This window comes from Apus apus, chromosome 2, assembly GCF_020740795.1.
Source record: "Apus apus isolate bApuApu2 chromosome 2, bApuApu2.pri.cur, whole genome shotgun sequence".
In the NCBI taxonomy this organism is placed as follows: Eukaryota; Metazoa; Chordata; class Aves; order Apodiformes; family Apodidae; genus Apus; species Apus apus.
The window spans coordinates 7,129,541-7,156,599 of NC_067283.1; the positions used below are offsets into that span (position 1 = coordinate 7,129,541).

Here is a 27,059-nt window from a genome sequence, read left to right on the forward strand (position 1 = left end):
AACAATTTCTATAAATGTAGAACCACCCCTGTAATACCCTGGTTTTAAGAGATCAAAGAGCTTACCTGAGACCATGAGGTCTCATCCCCATGGCATTCAAATCACCTGGAAACTGGGGTCTATTGAACTGCCCATCAGCAGGAAAAGGTCCACGTTGGTCTTTTGGGTATACAGGGAACCTTGGCCCACCTGGTGGGACAACAGAAGACCTAATATTCCCAGGATATGGAGGAGGAGGGCGGTTAAAAATTTGATTTAAATTGTCTTGCTGCCAGTGCTGAAGAGGAGCTGCATGGGTAGGAGCTGCTGCATCCTGCAAGGCTTTTTCCTGACGAACTGCATTCTTCTTCTGCTGCTGCTGCTGCAGGATAATTTCACGTAATTTCTGGCGCTGTTTAAAAAAAGAACAAAACAACACAAAAACAACATTGTGCTTGACCCTGCAATTGACATGTTTGGAACTGTTATGCTCCGCTTGGTTATGCCTTTTGGAAGAAAGAAAAGTCTTCAATCACTACAGAAAAATATTATAAATTACCATAATCACCTCAGAAATTAGAAGAGAGATCAAATGGTGCAAGATGCTGGCAATGCCACTTAATCTCCAGACCTCTTGTTAAAGGGTACAGTGTGAACCTGTTTCACCAATTAACACATAAGTAACTCTCTTTTCCTTTTCTATTCTGATAATGCAAGCTCTTTTCCACATGAAAAGTGCATTCTGAGGGAGAAGGGGGACTACAGGCCAAGGAAAGCAGCAAGAGGATTACACCAAAGCTGCAGAACTTACTGTAACTCTGTAAGATAAATACTACTGATTTTTCCACTAAATTTACTTCCCATCACCCCTTCCAAAACAGATGACTGAACGACTTCCCACAAGTTGAAAGTAATTCTATGTCTCAGTAAGAGCTGTTTGCAAAACAGTCATCGACAAAAGCCTGGAGTGAATGTGCCTCTGGAAGAGCAGTGACCAACAGTAGGATTCACCTCAACATGTCAGCCAGTGAAAAGTTAGTTGTTTAATCTGAAATCTTTGCCTATTCTCCCTTTTTCAGTCAGTGAACAAGTCACTGACAATCAGTTCTACATCTCACCTATTATAAGGTAGAACTAATTATTCTTTCAAAGTGTTTTTTTTTCCTCACACTGTAGATGGAAAAGCTATTACAGACCGATCATCTACATCTTTGATGGCTTCAAAGATGGCCTCTGGTTCCTTTCTAAATCTTGTCCAAACTCCTTAAAAATTACTGATGTTTCCATATAGATTCTGGTTCTATCTAGGAGGACCAAATTAACATACTAAGTGAATGAAGATAACTCTACATTATTTAGTTAAGTTTAAAGGCAAGAAACTTCAAATATTATCAAGAATGGGTGAAATTCTTCTACTTACTAAATTTTAGTACCATCAGTATTAAACATAGTTCTCACCTGTCTTAATTTCTCAGTGTCTGCCTGAGACATATTCATGGTACTCTGTGTATCTGTTACTCCAGTAGTGGGTACTGGGCCAGGAACCTGTGAAACCTTGGGAAATTGTTGTCCTTGAGAACTCATTGGAGAATTTGCAGGTGTGCTGAAGCTTCCCTCAGATCCAGGCCGTGGCTGTTCAGCAGTGTCATGGGCCAGTTGACCAGTCCCAAAGGATTCTGGCTGAGGCCTTGGAGTCATCGGTGGTTGATCATATGGGTCACGTGCTGGAGCAGCTGGGCCATGGCTAAATGAATCCGATACTGCAGGTCCTGCAGGTCTGGGAGCTTGAGAACACGGATCTGATGGCCTGACAAAAGTGCCTTGCAACCTGTTCTGTGGTGTCTGCAGGAAAGGATCTCTACTTGGTAACAGTCCCGGTCTTGTCATTGCAGGTCTGTTAAAAGTCTCTGGAATCCCTGGCCTTGGAGTTGCTGGTTGCTGAGAATAAGGATCATTGAGAACTGGCCTGGGTGTTCCAGGAGGTTGGGCATATGGATCAGAATGTCTCTGATTTGCTGGGGACTGAGAAAACAAATCTGCTGGCTGAGAAGGTCTTGGAGTTGGGGGTTGCTGCATATATGGATCAACTGTGGTGGGCCGAGGAGTTCCTGGAGGTTGGGCATAAGGATCAGCCACTGGCCGAGGAGTACCTGGAGGCTGGGAGTAAGGATCCTGAGAAGCTGGCCTTGTAATAGGTCCAGACTGAGGGAAAGAATCACTTTGCTGTCGCACAATCCGAGGTGGATGGGCAAAAGTGTCCTTTATTGCAGGATGAGGGGTAAGGGGAGGCTGGCTGTATGGATCGTTAGGCTGATTATGGGAAAAGTTATCCACTGGCCTTGGTGTCAAAGGAGGCCTTTCATACGGATCCACAGCAACACGCCTTGGTGTACCTGGCATCGATGCATAAGGATCTTGTGGGGACTGAGGTGGGCGCATGGGAGTTTTAAAAGGTCCAGGGCTGCCATCAACAGGAGCAGGAGTCAGTGGTGGCCGCGCGTACGGGTCGGAAGTCACCCTCTGCCGCTGAAACGTGTCTGTTCTAGGTGCTGGCTTGGTAAATGGGTCACTATTTCCAGCTGTTAAAGGAACCTTCCCTGTCTGTTCCATAACTATGGGTGATCTTGGGACTCCCAGTGGTTTGGAGAACTGCTCTGATGCCATGACAGGCCTGGGTGTGTCTGGTGGCTTTGCATAGGGATCATTGCTGCTTGGAGATGAAGAACATGAATCCCTGACTGGTGAAGGTCTGCTTCCTGATGGTTCAGTCACCTGAATGGGCCTAGATATGGCTGACTGTGGTGCACAGGTATCTAATGGTGCAATGGTACTTCTTCTAGGAAAGTTTTGGTTAATGGGTGCTGGTCTAGGTGTTCCCACCATTTTAGCATATGGGTCCATTGGAGAAGGAGGTCTTGTGTTTGTGGAACCCGGAGAAAACATCTGCTGTGATGATGTCTGAGGAGTCTGAGACTGAGAATCATGTGCTGGGATTCGGGTCGGAGTAGGGGGTGGAGCTTGTGGTTTTAAGAACACATCATCTGAGGATGCTGATGTAGGCGTAGCAGGTAGCTGCTGCTTTGCAAATAGATCCTTATGGAATGTCTGTTGTGCAGGAGACATACTTCCATTGCCAGTCTGCGGTGTTAAGGGGCTCTGGATCCCACTGCTAGGTGTGTCTGAGCCAGACTGGTTCAGAAGCTGCTGTGAACCAAACTGCTGCTGCTGCTGCTGTTGCTGCTGCTGTTGCTGCTGCTCATTTTTCACTTGTTCAAGCTTCTGTGTGGCTTCTATTTTGGCTTGCTGCTTACTTTTTTGCCGCATTTGCTGTTTCAAAATTATGAGGAAAAAGGTTACATTTGTAAGTCCAGGCTATACAAAAACTTTTTGGTGACTGAGACTGTAATTAAAACTTTAGGACACGTTGAAGATCAATTATAAATAATTCTAAATTGCAAATTTTAAATGCAATGGGAGCAGAGAGTCTAGCTTTTTGTGAAGTTCAATTACTTTGATATGCACCTTGATTGCCTGGAAAGAAGCATTTCCTAGGTTGCCTGAAGAGTAGCACTGCTTTCCAACCTTACACTCTGCAGACAAAAGGTTACTGACAGATGCAGCTCTGATGTGAGGCAAATGGGGTCTGAGAGACACCCAGCCCAATTTGCAGCAGTAATCTGCAGGACAAGATCACTGCAATATAGAGTACATAAAACCAAAGTGCTGCACTAGCAGCCATACAGAACAAGAACAACTTATTTTGGTAATAGGTAAGATTTAAGAGTCCAAGTTTTAAAACAAAGTTTTCCAGCATTTACAAGCAGCTTCTCTGCTGTTAGCATCTATTCTCTTCCTACGCAGACTGGCTGACTTTATACTCTTCTACAAAGAAAGATTAGAATTGATTTTATTACAACAGATTCCAACAATACCGTTTAAAACTGGAAGAAAGATAACAAAACACCCTCAACGGAACACACCTGTCTGAATTTCCATTCCTGCTCATGTTCTGATTCCCTCTGTTTTAATGGATCTTTAAACAGGTCGGAGTCAATGCGTGAGCTGGGATCAATGCTATCCTGTTGCTGCTGCCTTTTCATGGAGTCATTTGACATCTGTACTTTATTGATGCGCAAAGCAGCTCTATTATCTCGGGCTTTTTGCTGAGAAAAGATTAAAAAAAAAATGTAGTTAGCTTTGTTTCCCTCTGCAAAGTGTGAACATTGTACCTGTTATTCCTAAAAAATCTACCATCAAATTATTTGTACAGCCTGTTTTAATCACTAAATCATTAAATTATGCACTTTAAAAGGAATTCCAAACTAGAAATACTTAATCTGTACAGAAGTTCTGTGTTTAACATACTTTAGAAAGAACTAAGGAGTTCTTAGCAGCAGAGATCTTCTATGCATTAGCAGTGCCTGTTCAGGCACTGGGCTGTGCAAAGACAGCATGAATCCCACCAGTTTATCTTTCAAATCACATATTGGTGTGGTCTGCAATCTGAAGAGATGAGCACAGCAGATGATGTTTGGATCAATAAAGGCCACTAATGTGGAGAACTTCAATGACAAGAAAAATACAGCCTACTCCATTGAACAGCTTCTATAGATCTCAGTCTGTGTTAAGCTAGCAGTATAAACACAGGGTATGGGCTTACGGATCAGGAAAAATGGGATGGAATAACAACAGTTCCTCTTCAATGAGGCATTTTACAGCCATACTGACACTTCAAAGCCCCTAATGGAAGTTTCAGAGAGTCTGTTTTACCACCAATCTAGGATGTGATTCCTTTTCTGAATCAAACCCTCACATATTCTTTTCCACAATTTTATTTCCAGTTCTCAAGTAGGGGTTGCCCAGCAGAAAAGGCTTTAATCCTTCCCCTCCAGCACCAGTGTCACAACAGCAGAAAAATTAGTGTCATTTTCCCCTGTAAGTGATGGGAATGTGCATACTAAGGAAAGTAAAAAGTCTACAGTGAAAATTCACTAACACTCTTCAGAATTTCATTTCTAAGGTAGCCTTTACTCATCCCCACAGAGTGTAAGGCCCTAAGGAGAGGTATCACAGCAGCTTCCTGACTGCATAATGCCAGGAACACTAGGAACAGCTGAATGGCAGGAGTACAAGGACTGTAACTTCTGCAAGGAAGTAACTGCATCTTGCTGTGCCAATATTCATGCATGCACTTGTATGAACTCTCCTCCTGAACATGAAGAAAGTAATTTTTGCAGCTGCTTTTTTGATATCCATCAGGAGAATAGGACTGTGTTTGTTAAGAACAATTAAAAAGAAAAGAAAATCAGTAATAGAAATAACTGTGAAGTGATAATTGCTTGGATAAAAATCCATGCATGTAAGTGGATAGTGTCTTGTAAACACTACACAGAAAGAATCACCAAGACCAAATACAGCACGGACAAGATGACATAGAGGCCCAAAGGAGCTGAAGTTAGAGGCCTGAATAAAAAGCAGAATAATGATGATACCTCCATGATACAAAGAAGACAACAGAAAATTATTCTTTCGTGTGGAAAGAGGTTTAGAAGGATCAAGAGCTTCACTTTCCACATTGACTTACCCTCTAAAAATTGTCAGAGAGATAGAGGAATCTTTTAATTTGGACAGTAGATGATGGTGGTACAGTTAAGCTGGAGATCAAATTTGCTTACTAATGGGACTATATTAAAAAAAGGGCAGGGGGGTGGAGGCTAAGAGACTGAAAACATAACCCTGCAAAATCCACAGAAATCTACAAAGCCAGAGTGATCATACAATTGCTGTTGTGAAGAAACAAAGAAGAGAACCAGGAGAGAATGGAGATGTGACAGGAAATTAAAGAAAAGCACATTTGCTAATGATGGCTGGAAAGGTCAAAAAGACTGAGCAATACAGGTTCTGAGATTTGGATGTGGACAGGCTTCAACAAGAGGTTTCAACAAAGCCTCTGAATGGCACAAGTTCTACAGAATCAATGACCACATTAACTCCAGATAGCTACTACAAACCCATGCATTCACTTGACTTGGATGTGAAGAAGGTGCATGCCCCCGGGAAGAGAACCAGAGTCTTTCATGCTCCCTCCAACACAGAAGATACCAAAAGAGTTTCCACCACAAAATGAATAAAGAGAGTAAGTAGTGAAGAGGAACAGTAAGGCAAGAACACAGGAGCTGAAGACAATGAGGAAAGCAGGGATGTAAGCACTGATGCCTCTGGAATGGTTATTTTAACAGGTGAAAGGTGCCAGCAACTCCAGTGGGGCAAAAAAAAGAAAAGATTAGTGAGAGGGGAATACGAAAGGTAAGAAAGTTACATAATGATTTGTTATCCTTCTGAAGAAACTGGTGAGATTCCATACAGAAAGAGACAGAGCAAATAAGACTTGAGGAATGAATCAAATATAGCAAAGAGGCAGTGGGAACCACAAATGTTCTCATCTTGGTTATTCCAAGGCTGAAAAGCAAATAAAACAGGCAGAAGCATTCAGGGTTAGAATTTAAATTACCAGGGTATTCTTGGAGTAAGTGAACTTTCATTAACCCTAGAGCCTAATTTATTTAGAAAAACAAGCGAAAACTTCATAAATGAAGTATGTTTGCTGGAAGTATGCAAATGCAGGTGGTAGTTGTTCTTACCACATATGGAGCCCTCTCCTGTGAGCTTGCTTTCCTCCACAGTTTAGCAATCTGCTTCACTCTTGTAGCCCAGTCTGCAACCAAAAAATGTGTTAATACAAAAGGCTTTGATGAGTCTGTTTTACATTCTTTCAAACGAAGGTGCAGAAATTGCTATGAAATATTTCACTTTATTCAGTAAATCACTCACCTGGGAATTCTTCCTTTAGGTTAGGGAAGTTGATATTTGTATAGAGGACAGGTGCTACTGTTGCCATTTCACCCAAAGCTTCTTCTTTTTCCCACTTAAGAGTGCTTCTTTGAGCATTGGACATTGTATCGCCTTCGCCTTCCAAAGGTGGAGCAGATGGTGCCCATGAGCTGTTTGGATCACTTACCATTGGATTGAACGCTGGATTCTTATCCCTGACAAATCAGAAAAGGGTTTTGTTTTATATCTAGCTTGCTCTTATTATATAAAGAAAATAGAAATAGCAAAGTGCTTTACTCTGTCTGCCATTTCAGCAGTGAACACGCTGCAAGAATACACAAGTCTTTGTGGCGGCTGTCAAAAACTAATCCTTAAATACTAATAATACCACAGTATTAAAACCAAACAACACCTCCCCCAAATATATAAGTATAAACAAAAGATATTTTTTATTTTCCATCTTGACTTACCTGGTATCAGTATATGGTTGCTGTGTAATGGAGGAGAAAGTGCCCAGTCCACCTGCAGTCAAAGCTGCATGAGGGAGATGAGGGTTAGGGCCAATCAGACCATTCATAAGGGGCACTCTGGGAAATGCATTCTCTCCTAGACAGAAGAAGTTAAAATCACTGTTCTGAAGGCTGACTACTTTTAAGGTAGACGTGGAAGTTTTCAGTGAAAAAAATACATCCCACCTAATGAAAAATTTACCACTTTAAAATTTCGTAATACTGACCTTACATTATTGGAAAAGACCTGAAACCAGTTTACATTGCTTTCCTACAAGATGAAGGGACTCTTTTCTACTCTCACACATCCCTGCAAACATTTATTTTTTTGGCCTGAAAGATCAGGTTTTTAAAAAAGGGTTTCCAAAACTTTGCAGCAGCCCATGTTATGGTACTGCACTTCATATTGAGGTACATTCTTAAAGGCTAATGGTTTTTCATATTTGTTATACCCAGATCCAAGCAGCAGGCATGGAAGTGGTTTTCAGTCTTTGCAGCATCATCATTAGCCACCTGAATTAAATCTCTTCTGAGACTTTTGAGCAGTGTACCAAAGTCAGCCTCATTATCTACTAACTCTCTAATTTGTAACCAATGAAACAGATAAATCTAGTCAAATGATCATCTGCATTTTCTAATTAAATGTCCAGCCTAGCATTACAAAGACAGAAAATTTTATTTATTTGATTACAATATTAGACAAATCTGGCACAGGCAGATTCATTCCAGCAGATGGTCTTTGCAGATGTTCCTACATAGAATTAACACTGGTCTTTGAATCCCTGTCACATAGGTGCCATTATAACTGTCCCAGTATTTTCTTAAAAGCACAGAAGTAGCACAGAATTAGATGCATCTGCAGGATGACACTTTTCATTCTCTCATGCTTTAGGAGACTGTCTTCTGATCTATAGTTTACATACACTCTGCAGGAAGTATGGTTTGGCTTAAATTCAAAACTTAAGAGAACATGCTTTATTATAGCTGCTAAATAGTTTATGGTAACTGTGAAGACCCTGGCAAACAAACAGGATGGACAGTCAGGTCTCTGGTTTGCACTGCAGGATCACACATCTTTATGAGAAGAGAGCATTAATTTTGTTGCCAATTGCTGAAACTTGATGCAAGCTTCCTCATTACTGAAGCATTAATCTCACAGAAACATGTGGATCATTACACTGTAACTGAACCAAATCATAAATCTAAAGTTCTGTAGTTGTGGCAGTTCCCACAGGGAGAAATTCAACAATCTTACATAGCTCAAAAGCTGAAGTTATTTCCAAGTACTCACGTAACTGGGAAACAGCCAATGACATCTATATTATCTTTTGCTTCAAATCACCTCATTATTTGCTTTAAACTTTCTCCTTTCTAAGACTTTTTGAAGTGCTTCCTTTTTATGGAAATTCATCCAACTAGGAAACCAACCATTTTTCTTCTTATGATTAATTCATTGGTGAAAGGATCTGCATACTACTTTTTGTAGTACAGAAACAGAATGGGCACTCTTTACATGAGCTCAGAGAAAATCAAATGAGAAAAGACTGCACTTAATTATGCTCATACACACTACTTTTTTTTTTTTTAAAAAAGAGCTCTACTGGTAAAATCAATAACACATACACAAAACATCAATCTGCACCTTGCTTTGAATAAAAGAGCAAGAATATGCTGTATCAACTTATGATTATTTTAGTAGTAATGAAGAAAATTAATTAGAATCTCCCAGATAAATTTGAAAATTACTTAGCCTTCACTCTGTTATTTGGATAGGACTAGTTAACATGTGAAACTGAATTCTTAAAGGAAATTAACACTCAGTAAATCACTTTTATACAGACTCCTTACCCTTGAGGAGGTAGTCACACATAATTAAAGAGCAAAGTCAGAAGAAAACACAAGCTTTACCACAGCCAAATTGCAAAAATATGAAAGTGTCAGCTAAAATAAAAGCTCCAATATGCCTGAAAAATCTAGAATAACTGTCCCTTTCTATTAGCAATATTTACATGCCTGTTCATTACATACCCCCTTCAGAACAGTTTTAGGATAGTATTTCCTAAATTAACCATGGCAGATTCCACAAATGAACAACAGCAGAAAGTAGGGCATATCCTATTTTCATATTAGTATTTGAAAGATGAACAACTCTCCTGATCAGGCTGCTGTTTAAAAGTAACAAAAGAACATACCTTGAGTGTGCAAAGGCATAAGTTGTGGAGGTGGAGGCTGTGGCAAAGGAGCTGGCTGTGTGGTTGCTGGACTTAATACAGCTGTGAACAAATCTTCAACATCCTTTCCTCCTAGCTCTGCAAAAACACTTGCATGAGTTGGCTGGCATTGTTTACAAACTCTGATTTATAAAACACAACAAAGATTAAAGCACATACCTGGAATTTTGTACAATTTGCCAAGAATTGCACCTGGACCAAGGAAAGACAACACAGAATGAGTAATCATCAAAAGATGAAATAGACTTTATCACGAAACCAAGTACAAATAGGTATGTAACAATACACAAATAGAATCTGAGAAAAAGACAAAAATTCTACTTAAGTCTTCTCGAAGACTAAGATCAAGGTCAAAATAATTACCATCTGTGACCATTTTGTCTAGTTCTGGACTCAGGATTCCATCCAGCTGCTCTTCACTCAATGGCCGTGAACTCTGATTAACATTCGTTTGAGGCAGAGAAGAAGGATCATCAGAGATGGGACCAATATCCAATCCAGCTGAAGGAAGAAAGAATATGAAATTAGACATAAATAGTAACATGTACTGGTACAGAACAAAGAGCATCCAACTTCTTTTTTCCCCCTTGAGGTGAGCTATCACCTAAACCAAGGCCTTCTAAGGTTTGAAAGGCAAAGCAAAGTAAGACATTCATTACAAAAAGAAAACAAAACCACCCACACTTTTTACCTCCAGTTTACTGTACCATTTGAAGAATGTTAATTGACTAGAATGCAACTGGAAGGATGGGAAAACTTTGTTGAGTTTAGGCACACATGGCTTTGAGTGTATAGTTTTCAGTATATAGGTTCCAATGTAACTATTTTTCACATTTTAAAAACAATCACACCAGTAGTCAGTATGGTTCATCCCATGTACCTTAAGGTTCACCCCAAATGTTCTTATAACACTATATTAAGTAACTATTGAAGTGCTGTTGAAGTGTAGTCAGTATCAAAGAAGTTGTATCAGTTTGTTTCCAAATCAACTATGAATATTCTGGGTTACATCGGGCAAAGTGATTTGTTGGTACTGAGAAAACATAACTTACTACACAAATTTCCTAACATCCTTTATAAGTCAATAAATCTCTCAAAGAAGACAGATCTTTGGAAAAAAAAAAAAAAAGAACTTTACGCTTCAGCATTTAAAATATATTTCTGTATTAGATAACAAATAAAAAAATTAAGATAATGGAACATGCTGTTCTAATAATTGTTAACCTATGTTTTACATAATGTGTAAACAAAAAGGTTTGATGCTGACTGCTTCATTCATGCTTCAATATATTCACCTTGTTAAAACACTTTTAATTTACAAAAGATACCACTATGGTAAGAAACTACATACTACTACTAGAAGTACTATTAAAATTAACAGTAAGAGCAAGAAAATGCATGGGTTTGTATCATGAAACAAAAACTCAGGAAGGTTTTTAAAAGCTGTAAGCAAAACTTTATGCAGTACTCTTAAATACAGAGTGCAGAATTTATAGGTCGTGTTAGACTGAAACACCACAGGAAGAATGGAAAATGAAAGCATGAATTAGTGACACAGTAAAGGAGTTCTAGTTTCTACACATGCAGTTCTTTCAGCTAAAACCACTAGGAAAGATGACTACTTCTAACCATGGATCATCCATTGTTTAGATTCTTACCAAATGGGGAGGGTGAGTTCTCAACCTGGAAAGTGCATAAATCAAGACCTACAGGACCCAAACCAGATAAAATGGATGATTATAACATGAAAACAAACAAAACAAAAGTAAAGAAAAAGCTGCATGCTGAAAAAAGCTACGCAGGTATGACAGACAATAGCAGCTACATTTTATTCTCTCTTAAGCAGCAAAGCAAAGAGCCAAGTAAAACAAAATGTTGAGAAGACTGGGGATTTTTTTCTTTTGCTAGAAGACAAAAAAGTAATCTCAAACCAAGCTATTCTTAAGGTATGAAAACTGTATCTGAAATCACCTAAAGCATAACCTACAGATACAATACAAAAAAAAAAAAATCTATAATAAAGAGAAAAAAAGAAAACAATAAAGAAGAATAAAGAAACCTTATAAACATACATACCCGAATGATCTGCTGCCTTTACCAAATCATCAGAAAGTATCCCAAGAATATCATCATCAGTATTTAAGACCTCAGAAAGATCAGCTAGAGGATCATCGGTGCTACCTGCATAAGATGCAACAAAATAAAGTCAACCAGTCTTGGCATTCATACATGATTCTGGTGATACACTATAGCTTGAGCTAGAAACCCCAACACATGTACCAGGTTGTAAGGGCCTTCTATAGTGTGTTACCTACTGCAAGTCACTCTGGGGTGAGTGTGCTGACCAGCATTCCCTCCCAAACAGCACTGCAACCACCTTCACATGCTTATGTCTGTTCAGGATTTTCTCCAGTACAGTAAAAGTGATAATGCAATCAGTCCCATGCAAGAAAGACTGATTTCAGGGTAAAAAAAATCCCAAGATCTAGTAAGAACTTGCAGCCTCTAAGAAACCAAGGCCTATGAATGTCAAAGTCAACCAACAGGTTTTATAAAGGACAGCTCTCAGCACATCAACAAGGAATTTTAAAATAAATCATTAAAATAATATTAAAATAATAAATTATTAAAATACATTACCAGTTACCACCACTATCTTTTGTAAAATACTTAGGGAAGAATAAGAAGCAATAGTGAGTAAATGGAAATTGGAGATGGTATTTTTAAGACGAGAAGAAATCCTGTGACAGCAGCCAGAGGTAAAAATGTCATGTTTGTTTGTTGCCTAGGAAAAATTGGCCTGGTTCTAGCAATAAATTATTTTATATTAAATAATAAATTCTGGATATGATTATCTTCTTGACATCCAATTCATTAGAGAGAAATAAATCCAAATGGCCCACCTGGTTTTATCAACTGGTTTTTAGGTCTGTTACAGATGTGCAACATTTGATGAAAATTGTTTGACAAAGAACTCAAAATTGAGAGAAATATTTTTTCAGAAAAGCTGCAGACTACTATGACTACATGGGCAATCCTTGCCAGAACATTGAAACATGAAGAGATGGTAAAAATGCATGTAACTAAACAGAGAAAAGGGATTAATACAAATAATAAATGTACAATGTGGAAAACAAATATGGCAGGTGGGACCAGAAAATCAAAGAACAAGCAAATTTCAGACATATATGGGTATCTTTCCAACCATTACAACCCAGCTGCCCCAGAAATGTATTCTAGCTTAGTTCAGAAGTCTGATGCCAAGGAATTACTTATAACATGAGGCTACTTTTGAAGCTGCTAAATCTTACAATGAAATAGAAGTTCCTTCTGCTGTTGTTCAGACACAAGCCTTCTCCCTTCTCCCATTACTGAAAATAAAAATTTAAATTATTTTTCTTCACTTTACTATTTTTATTCTTTATTTTTTATCCTTTGTAATGTAGACAAGAGGATACCATCCTAATTAAAGAGCATTTAATGTTTGCCTCTTAACTAGGTGGATCAATGTGCCAGTGCAGACCAGTCTGTTTACACATACATAAAGAATATGGCTCCTACTGATACCAGGAGAAATACTAAAAAGTGTCTCAAAACTACACTACTTGGTGGGTATAGTTATTTTGTGCACCTGATAAAAAGTACTGTGAAATGTAAGGTTTTAAACACAACCTAGTTTGGGGGTTTTGCTGTTGGGTTTTTTGTTTGAGTTTTGCTTCTGGTTGGTTACATTTGGGGTTATTTTAAGATACTTGTTTTCCTTCTGGCAATTGGTCTAAAGGTTGGATGAGGCTTTGCTCAGTCTGGTCTAGTGTGAGGTGTCCCTGCTCAGAGCAGGGAGGCTGGAATCTGATGATTTTTAAGGTCCCTTCCACCTTAACCATTCTATGACTCTATGATTCTAATTAGGCAAGTAACTAACACCAGGCACTGCAAGGTGATGTTAATGACTTTGGCTGGCTGGTAGGCAAAGGATTGACTTTAGCCATTCTTTAAATTTCCTGACTTCCTACATGAAGACAAGTATCTAGAAGAAAAAAGCCCTTATGAACAAAGCACCAAGACTGTATTAGCAGCCTTTAATTCTTCCACAGTATTTTATGTTACGGTGTTTCTCCCCAGCCCTTAGTAATGTGCTTGGGAACAGTCCCTAAAAACTCAGCTTCTAATTTGAATATAAACATACTGAATAAGCAACTAGAAAAAGCTCAGGTGGAAAGAAGTAACTGAAGAGTTTACCACCCGTAGCTACAATCTGCCCATTAATAAATTCAGGCTTCAAATTAGAGCGTTCCTAACTAATAAGGCAATCAGATTCTGTAATGGCCTTCTGATGAGATGAGTAGGTTGGAAAAAAGCTACCTGCTACCTTTCCAAATGGAGCTTGTTAAGTCTATAAAAAGGCTGAGTGTTAGTGATAGCAGAGGGCTAGACTCTGTGAACCATACGTCTCATAAAAGACATCTAATCTGAAGCATATTTTTACATTTTTCTTCTGTTTCTTTCCTCATTTTAATTCCATGCATGCTAAATATTATCTTGGAAACAACTAAATCACTTCAGTCAGCTGCTTCAGATCAGAATCAATAGCTGGTTGACATCTGCTGCCAAACAGATAGCTCAATACTCCTCATTAATTTGACTCTTTCAGAATGGAGATGAAAATGAAGACAAAGCAAAAAGGAAAATAATTTGTTTGTCATTTTGGATCTCTAAGAGAGCACAGTTCTACTGCTAACTTGTGATCCTGATTCCTCCAATGCATTTACCTTTATTTATTTATGAAGTTCTAAAAGAATAAAAATGCTTCTCCCAAGACTGCAGCCACCCTAAGATGTAACCACACAACAATGTATCTAGTTATAAAACATCACAGCAGCATTTTAATCAGTTGCACACAGACTCAGATGACTCCTCATTTTGTTTAGGAAGAATTTCTTTAGCATTCTCTGGAGACCTTACTTGAATAGGTGATTTTTTTTTTTCAGCATCCTTAGAATACACTAAACTTAAGCTATTTTAACCTAAAGGAAAGATCAAGTGGCCTCTTTTACACTAGAGACATCCAGGTCAAGAAACTCAGGAGAGACGTGGACAGTCCTCAGACCACTCCAGATGCAACAGATCCCAATCACCACCTTCAACTTTAGCCATTAACAGCCAAGGAGATCCTGGATATGTGGCTCCCAGCACGCAACACTTTGCACTCTGCTCTAGCACTGTCTTGGAAATAATTTTGAGGATTGGTCCCATGCAGAATACTGTGGAGTGTGCCACACGTGTTATAAAAACATGGAAAAAGTGAGTCTTGTAACTGCAGAAAAAACTGCCACCTCTTTGCCAGATGGAAATCTGGACTTGGAGCCTAAGGCTCATTTCAGTCACAGTTACCAGAAATTAATAGTAAACAAAGGACTCCAAAAAATCCCCTTCTGGCCAGCACTGCCAATCCTCATCACTACTGCAATCTTGTCTAGCAAAAGCTCCAGCTACCTTTAACAAAGCTCCAAGAATAAAGTCACAGAATGTGTCATTGAAATGCAGTGTCAGTTCATGAGAAGACTGAACACACTGCTGCTCAATGCCTCAGCAGCCCTATGCACATGGTGAAAAGCAAAGCAGACAGAGTAACTTCCTCTTTAGATGCTTGAGAGCACTCTGGAAGATGAACAAGTGTATCTAACCCTTCATCCCTGCTTTAAGCAAGTGGAGGTTCTAAGAAAAAAACATCCTCCTCGTGGAAAAGACTTGTCCAGTTCAGCAAGGACTCTCCCAGGAGTCAGCAATCCTTGTGAGAAATGGCACTGTAGGAAAACAACAGCTGGCAACAATATGGTGCTAACAGTCCCCCAGTGCAGTGCACAAAGCAGGTCATGGTCTTGCTTCAAACCAGGTCTGCATCAAAACAATGAGAATACCACAGGTGCTCCTGGACACTGTTCCCACCTCCAGCTCCTCTGCAGTACCAGCCAGGAGACAAGGTGGGACCATTCCTAGCTCAGCAGTTAGACAATTTACCAGAGTCTCCACCACTCAAAATTAATCCGGCTCTCTCACACACATGGATGCTACTGTGGAAACAGAACTGTGTCCCACCAAGTCACAGTGAAAGAGTTAAGAAGAACTGCACTGGAACTGATCAATACTGGCAGATGACTTCACCCACTGGCGCTCCAACTACAACAAACAGCTCCGTCTGGACACAATTTTGGCCGGAAATCTGAACAGTTGAGACACAATTGTTGAGAACATTCCTATGGCCAGAAAGCACTGTGCTTTGAGTTTCTTGTATACAAAATGGGACAGTAGTTTATCCACTAAAACCATTGCTAGCTATTTATTTATTAATAGTCACCCCATTATGATTTATTTCTGAATTAAAAAAGAGGAAATTATGAAGTTTTACAACTTTACTTATTCATAAAGAACAGGGTTTTTAAAAATTTCTTTGGAAAAATAGATCATTAAATTAACATCAAGTTAATTAATCTCTAAAACCTTATGCTGCCACAATACATGAACATTAATTACTCCAATCGTGCAGTTGGACAGATCAGCAAAGACTTCTGAATCTGTATTTCTCTGGCTTCAAATGAATGCTGGAGTGAAAAAAAAGTCTACGTGAGTCTATTTTCTTGTAGTGTTGGAAGGAATGAAATACAGACCTTGAAACACTCCACTTGCAGGGTTTCCCCTTTAGGGAAAGTTAACTTTTGCATTCTCTAGTACTCCCAATTTCAACCGTACAACAATCAATGCTTGATTATGATGCAGCTTTTTGCTTTTCATTTAGCAGATTTTTACTGAGTAACAATCACAAATAAGCAACCTTTCTTAAAATGACTCTCTGGACATGGGAAACTATATCAATGTGTGCAAACATTTTTAGATGGAACACCTTATGAGGATGAGCTGAAACATGAGCCACAAATTAACCAATATATACACAAGAAATAGTAACAGTTTTTTTAAAAAATACAACATGGTAAGACACCTCTAGCCAATAGCACATACTACAAGACACAGAGAAAAAAATAATTTGGAGGGGACAGTAAGGTTTTCACTTTTAATTGCTCCTTTCTGTGAATCTGTCCATTCAGCAGCACTCCACAACCTTCTGGCTAATTGCAAAACTCTCAGCAGTAACTTCAGTAAAGTTTTGCAATAGCAAAGATTGCCTAGGGGCTACAAACTGTACCTGGAAAGGGCACTTATGTTCTGAAAGGACATGGTGAACCAAAAATTCCGAGGAGACCGGCAACCTAAAATAATCTAAAACATTGAAGAAAATAAAAAGCTGGATGATATTCATCCAACTAATATTCACCAGACTACTAAAAATATCTTTTAATTAGAGTACTTTTGTCTTCCTCTATAATGGATCTGTATGCTTATTCTTACATAGATTTGCATTAAGCATCAATTGTTGTGCCACCCACTGCTCTTTCCAAAAGCCCTGGAGCTGAATATCACTATCAATGTAGCTTAACCTCGCAAGGACAGTTAATATACAGGATGTTGAAAAATACATCAGACAAACATTGTGAGAAAAGAGTGGGAAAGCCCCAGCTGAAGCAACAAAATCAAACTACTGAATTATCACTAACTTCAGCTTTGTATACCTTGAGGTCCCAGTTTTGCCTGAGTTGGAGTGGAGGTTGAGCTAAGAAGGGGGTCAGATGAAGGATCCAGGAAACTGGTGGCCAGATTTGTTTTACATGAGAGTGGAAGTGATTCTTCAGGTAGATTTTCTAGGCTCATCTTGTTTTGTCTACTGGTATCTAGCAGATCTTTCCCAAAGAAAGCTTCCTGCAAAGAAGACAAAATGATTCAATATGAGAAGAACCCTGTACCCATTGAAAAAGTTCAGTAAATAGCAAAGTTAAAATTAAAAGCCTATGATTACCAGAAATATAAAAATGTAGTCTCAGTCTGACATGCCTTCAAGTATGGCAGTCATCTCTTCCAGGCTACAAGGAGTGAACATGGCAGGTAAAACTTACCTGACAGCTATATTATTAATATTTTATTATAAAATTTCCACCTTAGATTACACAGAAAACATATAGTCTTCTTATGTATATGTGGCACAGACACTGTACAAGCACAGTGTTATTATAAATCACAAGTTTTTCAGTATTTAAAATACTTCTTGCACAAAAGAGGACAACTGAAGAAGGGGAATACCACTGAGCAACTTGGCCAAGGCCACACCAGAAGTTCCAGAAAAACATGCAAGTGCACTGTGGTCCAAATTCTAGAATGACCATATACTAAATTTCAGCTAGCACAAAATCATCAAAATAACAAATGGCAGTAACAACTAACCTGAAGCTATTTAACCTACACAAGGATCTTAAGCAGGAGCTATCACTCACCTATGCCTGAGTACTCAGTAATTCGACATCAACCTATCACATTTTCAAGTCAACATTTATTCATTTAATAAGATTTTTTTTCTGTTTTCAAGTAGTCTTTAAAGGTACAGCTGACAAAAATAAAGCTAAAGGAAGATTTTTCAGTATCAGTTATTCCAACAAGAACAGAAGAAGAATCTAAGAAACAGTCTATGCTTTACAGGTGTAAAAACTGTATTAATAATATTTATCCTTATTAACTCAAAGGAAATGTTCCTTAAGTATTTTCTTTCCAACTCGCTTCCCTACTTTTGAAATACAAGTTATATTTAGAGAGATTGTTCTGAATGATAATTCTTTGCTTTCAATCCCAGGAAGTCTGGTGAGCATCTACTGGATAAAAGTTTTCATTAAAAAGGTGGTTGAGAAGAAGAGCAAACCAAAGAACGTTCTCTGTGAGAGATATACATTAACCAGTCAATTCACAAACTAGTTGAAGGTACTTAAGTTGCTCAATCATCATGAATATCCTGTCTATTATCCATGAGTGCTACCTCTTATCTGTTGGAGACATCACAGAATTAATGAAAGGAAAAAACAGAGATTATTGTGGTAGGAAGATGAAGGGCATATAAAAATACAAGACTGTAGGAAAACAAGTTTAACCTATCAAATAATGTTCTATAATCTTCTGCAAACATAAATTAGCATCTTCAGGAAATGGCATGGTCAGGCTAAGACATGCTACAGAGTTGAATGCTGAAAACATCAAGTGTCAGTTCAGAGAGAAAAGAAAGGCTTCATTCCCCTGTGCCTCCTCCCTCAGGACAAGGTTCTATAAACTGAGAAAGAACACCAGAGGAATGGAAACTTAACATAATATCCAGCTTTCTGTACAGACTTATAAACGTTCTTTACAGAAAGCCATTTAATTTGAATGATAAATTTAGACTGAAAAGAAACATCAGTGGTTTAAGTGAACTACAAATCAACACACATAAAGAACAGGTTTTTTAATAGATTTACACAAGAAATACACCAATGGCTTTACCTGCAAGTAGGCAGGAAAGGTTTCTTCAAGTTTATTTTTCTTTTTTCTGTAACGCTTCTTTATTTTCTCAGTACTTTCAGAAGCTGGGGTAGACTCCTCAACTGGAGTGTCTGGCAAGTGCTCTGTCCAACCTAAAAAGTAACATTCAGGCACTAATAAGTAAAATACTCTGTTCTTCCTCTAAAGGTACAGTGGTAACATGCCTAATGCATCTTGCTGCCTACCTGGGTGCATGGGTTTACTGAGTATCACTTTAGATGTGTTCTAAAGGTGGCTTTTATCTAGTCAGCTCTGAACTGCAACCTGATCATCTGGGCTCTGGCAGTCAGAAACACTATAGGTGGCACTAGTCAGAGCACTATGCTATTGTACCTCACTGGCTGTAGATACATCTTTAACTTTTGTATACCCAAGCCAACCTAAAAATTTGGTCATTTGAGAGAAATAATACGTGCCATTCACCCAGATATTTCAATTTACTATCTCCAAAATAATCCATGTTGAGATACACATTAATCACCTTTCATTTTATACACTAATTTTTCTCAAATTAAAAGTAAAAAAAACTATTTTAAAAAATCTGATAAATTAGTCATATTAATAATTAACAGGTCAGGAAAAGAAATCTGTAAATAAGACCTTCAATAAAAAGAACACATTTATTCAGCTATCATATTCTTAAGTGGCACTGTTTTTTCTAATAAAAGCAAAAGCACACTGTGCTCATCAATCACTCAGTATTTTATCTCAACAGACTAGGGAAAACACAGTAGGTAAAAGCAGAACTTTTAAAAGTATTCTACTTCTCTTTTGCCCAACCTAATTACATTAAGTTAATGACCCTGGGAAGTTATTTTAAAAAAACATATTATTGTGGTAGTAAAATCAGCTATGCTTTTTACTTCAGTGATCTCTTGTACCACATTCAGAGGACAGTGAGGAGAATGAGCCTCACCAACACTGTGGCCTCTGCATTGCTGGAAAACAAAGTTTTGCAGAGGAAGGGGGTGGAATATGACGAGAGTAGAAAGAAACTAGGTAAGACTGAAGAGTACTGGCAGCTGAGAAACAGGCTCTCAGCAAGTAACGATGATTTTAAACATACAAAGATTATTCTGAGTTATTTTTTTCTTAACAAGCAACTGTGCCTAAGCAGACAAAAAGAAGCTCAAACTTTTAACTGCAGAGTACTTGTTAAAGAATACAGCTTTTTAACAATATGCATTGTACTGTTACTCAGAATGGGGAACTAATTTTTTACTTAAAGGAGCAGATCTCTATAGAAATGGAAAACCTTAAAGCAAAATTTCCTGAATCAATGTAGTGTAGTATACTGAAATACTATTTGCAGAGCAGAAAAACATAGCTATAACACTAATTTTAAAGAGAAAGCAAGTACTGAATAGGGGATCCAGCTACCTTGCTGCTGGTGGAACCAATGGAATAAACATTCACTGGCTTCATGAAGTAGTTCTACAAATGCAAGCAAGGACAGCATTTAGCTATTAGTCTTTAACACTGCCTGGATACTGTAGTAAAGATCTGGTCTCTGACACATTGTACAAATACAGAGCAAGAGACCAATTTAGCTCTAGAACAGTCATGAACTCAATTAACAGTCAGGAGAGAACAACTGGAGACATCAGACTATTCAAACTGAGATGGTATCAGCCAGTTGCCTCCTTCTACTGACTTTCCAGGGAACAGGCTCTAAACTAAGTATATTCTACATCTCACCTTCATGATACCTCAATATTTTCTACATTACATAATGTGAACAAATCCAGATGGATGAAATAACTTAAGTCTAATCACACATAGCAAGCAAGAGAACAAGGCCCTTAAGCAAAGTCTGACTTCTTGTTAGGTGTCCAATCTACCAAGTACTACAATGTCAGAGGCATTAAAATGGCTTTGCTATGAGAACAGAGACCAGAGGATTGTTCTTCTGCCCTGGAAAAGCCAGTAACTGATGGGGTAATATGATGCACATCTAGAAAACATGTACGTATTAGAAATTAACAGGAAATTATATTTCTAGAAATAATTTTTCATCACAGAAAACACAAGGGTAGCTTACGAAGCTCTCAGACACCTAGTTTAAAATGAAAAGGAATTATTTCTTCATGCAACAGTAGTGTATTATTGAACTCACTAACACAGGATTTTCCAGAGCAAAAAGAGATAGATAAAAGTATCAGACACTTTTGTGGAATGTGGAATTCTGCTGAAAATTAAAACTGATGGTCCAGAAGACACCTGTGAATCAGGACAATCTTGGCAGGAAGGTGTATAAGAAAGAGATTGCTCTAAATGTACATCATTTCATACACTTCTTTCTTCTACTGGTCAAAGATAGGCTGAACACAGCTTTGACACAACAGAGCATTCCTCATAATCCTCACTATGTATCTCCCACAATAGCCTGCAATTCATTGTTCAGTTTCTCCATAAATCATTGGCTCTGCTGAAATTATTAGTATGCAGGAATCAGTATTTTCAGTTTAATTAATAAAACTACCATGACAAACACAAACAATTTTCTCTCTGTAGCACATCTCTGGAACATTGTGTGTTGATAAGTTTATTTTTATCGCATGAAAAGAAAATTAAAATCAAGTTTCTGCACTTACCTTCATCTCTGCCAGGCAACTGCTCAGAAACAGATCCAGACGAATCTTTCCTGGAGAGAGATCTTTTAGTCTTCCCCTGCCCTGTACGACTTCTCTGACGTACCATAAATCCACCAATACCTAAGCAGGAAGCAAAAATTCAAATTTATTTATTAAAACTATGTTTCAGAGTAAGAAGCAGAGCCAAAATTGTTCTGCAGGTAAAGGGAACTACTGCATCTGTAGAGGTCTAAGAAGGAAGCTGAGATACCTGAGAAGTTTTTATTCAGAGTTTAACGAAACACTTCAGAATGTTAACGTCTGGGTGGGTATGTACCAAAAGGGATCAGAATTTTTGGACTGTAAAACATCCACAATAAGGTTAAATTATGAAACTTGGCAACTTTCAGATGTTGGTCTTCCCCTCCCCTTGACAAGCTGAAGAACTGCTAGAATTAGAAGTCAATCTTCCAAATGAAACCTACTGAAGAACCTTAAAGGATCATTAAAAACCAATTTACTCTAGAGAGCCCATCACTGTGCCTGACGGTACTAGAGAATGTATCACAAGATAAAAAGCTAATTAATCCACATGGTACTGCCTGAAACTTCAGAATCCTTCACTAGAGATTGACTGCAGTGCTCCTCACCCTTTGCAGTTGGTGTGTACATATGTACATGCATGAGACTCAGGTTTGTTTCCTTTTTCAGCGAACTTGTTGGCTGCAGAAAACAAACAGATGGCTGCTCGACTCATGATTCAATACCACTATGAGCAAATGAAACACTCTTCTCTTGAGGTCCCAGCAGCAGCAATAACCCCCTTACTGATGTACATAACTCACAGAGAAAAAGCAAACCTGTAAAGTGATATGGGTTTGTACCACCATCTCCACAGGGTGAGCCCAAGATGGAAGGTTATGTACACATGGGTAAAACCTGCTGAGACAGGGCTCTTCCTCAGCAGTGTGGGAAACAACGTGGGGAGGGTAAAAAGTGGTGGAGATCTGCTTAGCTACTGAGAGAGAAGCAAGAGAAACCAGACCATACTGTAACTCCTGCTTCCCTTCCTTCCTTCTCTGTATTCCTTTCCTTCACCTCCCCAATAATTCTGCTGCCTCTGTTCTCTTCCCCTGCTATCTTCATAATCAGAGGATATGACCTGTTACAGCAAGCAGGAGGTGTGTGAACAGCAAGAACAGTATCTGTGACTCCGAAGACTACAATCAACTTCTTAGCCACAGTATCAAGAGGCTGCATAATGAAGCACAAACCCAACACACAACGCAGTTCTCAGACATACCAAGGTGTGGGATGCAGAGGCTCTTCAAAAAGCCAGGCAGTGCCTAAGCATAGCTTATTATCTTGGGTTCAGTTTTAGCCCTAATGAATCAGTGCTTCTTCCTACAGGGCCACTTAAGTGCCTCTAGCTTCTTCTGCCTGGAGACAGCTCAAGTGTTTGTGCATCCAGGACACACAGCTAATCCACAGTCATGGTAATTAAGAGGCAACCATACTAATAAATTAATAAATTAAAACAAATTAATTCATGCAACATGAAAATTTATTACAATTCACTGTGAGAAGTAACTTGCAAATATTTAGTAAATCAAGAATTTCAGAAAGTAAGTTACCTAGCAAAAGGTTCTATGAAGTTCAGATATTGCCAGATATACATGCATACACATACAAAAACCCTGCCCTTCACCAATTATATAGATACAGTGCATTTTAAGAATGAATACAAGACACAGATTTCAACTGGTAACCAGTAATTGTCAGCATACTAAGAACAGGCACCCTGCTGAACAGCAACCTTTGGAAATGCATTCTGATAAAAGGACTAAAAATTATTTCAAACAGAACAGAGAAAAAAAATCTAAGATCACCAATTAGCAGGAGAATACTTCAGAACTCCATGCTATCTTCTAATATTTTCTTGAAGCACTAAAACAAACAAGAGACACACAATTGTGTAAATTATTATATCCTACCAGGTCTATATGGTTTTCGCTTCCTTTTTTTAATCCCATCAGCTCCTTCTGCCACTTTGGTATCATCATCCACAGCCTCCCGTTCTGGGCTGGAATCTGATTTTCCATCACAATCCATAAGGTCACCTTCTGCAGGAAACAGGCAATGGTAACTTTTAACTGGAAAAGGGAAATAAAGTATTTTTCCAAAATGTCTACATCGGACTCATTTCTGAGAAACTGGTGAAGAATGACAGATTTTTCAAAAGGGTGACAGACACACTCTCTGAACACTTTTGGGAAACCTACCCTATCTACAGACAAAGACCCAGTGTACACATGTTTTCTAAAAGATGATGGCTACACAAAACCAGAGAATAAATGCTATTTTATTCTGAGTGAATCTGAGAAAAAAAAATTGACACCCCTTTCAGAAGCCTGTGCTACAGCATTTTTTAAGTGTCTGAGCAATTTTCAGTCAAACATCATGGATGATGGATACCATCTAACATGCAAGATAGATTACATTTTGTTTACTGTCTTGAGTTTTGCTTGGTAGTGCTTTTTTTTATTGAGAGGACTGAAAAACTGCAGCCTGCACTTGAAAGGTAATGTAATGTCACTCAGTTTGGAGGGTTCTTGACTTGAAGCTGTGCGACTGACTGAAAGCAGACTGATCTATGCAGAGGAGTTTGACTTATATAGTAGAAAATTCAGCTCATCAGAATTACTCAGCCTTGAAGATGAAGACTGTAATTTTGAGTTTGTATTTATATTCTGTAGGAAAGCAGGGTAGAAACAGATGTAAAGTATGATGGCATTAAAAAACCTTTGGTGTTGAAGAAAGAGTGAATTAATTCTGTTTCAGATATCCCCAAAATGTCAGTATAATAAAGAAATTAGATGTTCATTTTGTTGTAAAGCTTTTGAAACATGTTAAATATACTCTCGCCTCTGAAAAGATACTGGATTTCTGATTCTCTGCTTTGGATTTAGGTGTACAATTTCATATGGTCTAAAACCACATGCAGCTGTAAGAGGGAGAAATACTGTTGGAACAGACACTGCTGGACTCTTTCATACCACTTCTGCTGTGGTAGAACTACAACCCTTGCTCTTCCACAGGCTGGGTCACAGACCAGCCTTTCCCATCGATGAAGACTTTTCTGAGTTCTACCAACAAAGCTGGTGGCTTGGCAGAAACTGTCCCCAGTGACCACCACAGCCAGTTTCCTCCTCCCCTTCAGAGCATGAATGATAGCAATGTGTCCACTTCCGACAGGAGAGAACTTGCTTGAGCGCCAAGGTGTCCTGCTACACAGAGCAGCATGCCAAATGCCAAACCCACAGTGGTCTTTCCCATTTACCTACAAAATAGAGCTCTACAAATAGCAGCAGAAGAGCCACATTAAGCCTACCCAAGCTGAAGCTCCCAGAGCAAGCTGAACTTTCAAGTGGACTCTAAAATGTGGAACATCTGATGAAATGCCAAACCTGATGAAAACCTACAGATGAGATGGTAACAAAATTACCATGAGCTCCGTTCTCTCAGATACAGTTTCTTTTCCATCTGGAACTTTGGAGTGAAAGCAAGGGTTATTCCTGTTTGCCTGGAATTACTACACTATGTTGCTCCAACCAAAGCTGTGGCACAGCTCTCTTCATCCTGATGCCCATACAAAAATTTCAGACGTGCAGAGAACAGGCACTGATCCATCTACTGAGAACATGTAGAGCTTCCAGGAAATCCAGCCAATCCACCATGTACATGCTGTGCTGTTACTGTCACATATATGAATGTGCTCTTAACTCTCAAAAAGGCAACAAAAGGTGATGAGAACTGAAACTAAATTCTGTGGAAGCTTTGGCTCTCCCTTTCATGCTCTGCTATTACATTAATATATCTTGTTATCTAGTTGATAAGGGATACCTATCAAAGCCAGCAATCAGATAATGAAGTTAGACAAAGTTGCGTAGAAGACAGGCACATTTGTAAAAGTAAAGATAATTTACCACTGAAAAAGAACATGCTAAGTGGTTACGTTTCTATCTTGATGCCTTCAAACCAAAATCAGAAGGACTTCTGTCAACCCACCTGATGGACTATATGAAAGTACGAGGTGAAATTTAACAGTCAGTGTAATGCTTGGACAATGTACCAAACCTTAACTAGTTAACTGTTGGAAAGGCTATAGACAAATAAAGGGAAGTTATTATTAAAAAAATACACTTCTAGTCAACAGCAGTCAGTCAAGAACATGCTAATCAAACAATGACAATAATGCTCCTATCAACAAGCTAACAAAGAAACTGCACTGATGGTTAAAATACACAGTTATCTCAAGTACACTCTGTATCTAAAAAAAGCTTCTTATGACATTTCATCTGATTAACCATGAGGCAATGTTGCATGAACAGCAAGCACTTTAGATTGGGGTGAGGTGGGGTGCCTGTATTCCTCTGTGACAGACACCTGGACAACTAATGTAGTGAGTTTCACACCTGCTATTCAAGTAAGCCTTTCCCCAGGCTAAGGTTCAACACCTATTCTACCAACACAGTTATCAGGACGCACAGCAGGACTATGGCAAGGAGGACAGGAGAATGGTATTGCATCACGCTGGCTGCTGCTCCTAGAGTTGAAGAGTGGGGATTTGAAGAGTGGGCTTGGCTGCTCCTATGTAATTTTCCCACTTTCATCTCTCACTTTTAGTCTCTTCTGGCTGGGGCTGCCTGCTCAGCTGCGAGGGAAGCAGATGAGACAAGGACCGGTGGCGCCGGGGTGCATGGATCTTCACTCCATGGCGAGACTTGTGGTGGAAGGAGCTCTCTCAGGGGCTTCTACCACAGCCTAACATTTCATTCCCATACACACGGATGTGTTTGGGTAGGCAAACATTAGCTCAGATCCGTTCATCTCTCATCAGTCCACAAAAATATTGTTAAATCTTTCCTGCCCTCTCTCTATACTACACAGACTCCCCATCCTAGAACCTGAAATCATTCAGTAGGATTCTACCTAGGTGTCATCTACTTGAACTAAGGCAACACCCAGAATTCACTTCCAAAATCACAAATTCTGACTTAGATTCTACTTTGGAGATGAGGACAAGCAAAACGTTCATTGTGTCTAGGGAAGCAAAAGGAATTTTTTTTTTTCCTTGGAGCCTCAGGTCAGCCCACCTAATTTCTTCAGACAGAAAATAAATACTCCCAGCAAAGAGCTTTTTACTCTACTTTCACCTTTTTTTTTCAACATCAGCTTTCCAGTCATTCAGACGTTGCTTTGCTGAGACAATGTTACCACTTTCAAACAGTGTTTGCACTGAATTTGAGAGCCTCAAAATACACTTGTACTCAGGGGTTACACAGTATTTCCCACTGGTAACCCAAGGATTTCACAAAAAGGCAACTTGCAGTTCCAGTGTTGCCAGCCTTAGAAAGGTGATTTTCTAGGATGGATGACCCACAAACGGAACAACAACAAGAAAAATCCCTGAAATGGACAAAAACAAG

At 38.8% G+C, this 27,059-nt stretch overlaps 1 protein-coding gene across 11 annotated transcripts in view; it reads right to left on the reverse strand.

The window, feature by feature from the left end:
- KMT2C (lysine methyltransferase 2C) overlaps positions 1–27,059 on the reverse strand; it is a 195,650-nt gene that overhangs the window by 30,278 nt on the left and 138,313 nt on the right. For 9 of the 11 annotated variants that reach the window (XM_051611813.1, XM_051611821.1, XM_051611823.1 and 6 more), the window contains 15 exons: positions 23,565–23,693; positions 21,592–21,711; positions 18,959–19,089; positions 17,173–17,359; positions 11,627–11,731; positions 11,209–11,256; positions 9,914–10,051; positions 9,710–9,742; positions 9,512–9,628; positions 7,281–7,416; positions 6,811–7,025; positions 6,621–6,694; positions 3,960–4,142; positions 1,438–3,306; positions 66–391 (listed from right to left, as the gene is read on the reverse strand). In XM_051611813.1, coding sequence (XP_051467773.1) covers positions 66–391; positions 1,438–3,306; positions 3,960–4,142; positions 6,621–6,694; positions 6,811–7,025; positions 7,281–7,416; positions 9,512–9,628; positions 9,710–9,742; positions 9,914–10,051; positions 11,209–11,256; positions 11,627–11,731; positions 17,173–17,359; positions 18,959–19,089; positions 21,592–21,711; positions 23,565–23,693 — 3,811 coding nt within the window. The remainder of the gene's footprint in view (positions 1–65; positions 392–1,437; positions 3,307–3,959; positions 4,143–6,620; positions 6,695–6,810; positions 7,026–7,280; positions 7,417–9,511; positions 9,629–9,709; positions 9,743–9,913; positions 10,052–11,208; positions 11,257–11,626; positions 11,732–17,172; positions 17,360–18,958; positions 19,090–21,591; positions 21,712–23,564; positions 23,694–27,059) is intronic. The other 2 variants (XM_051611820.1, XM_051611818.1) reach the window with 2 other exon arrangements.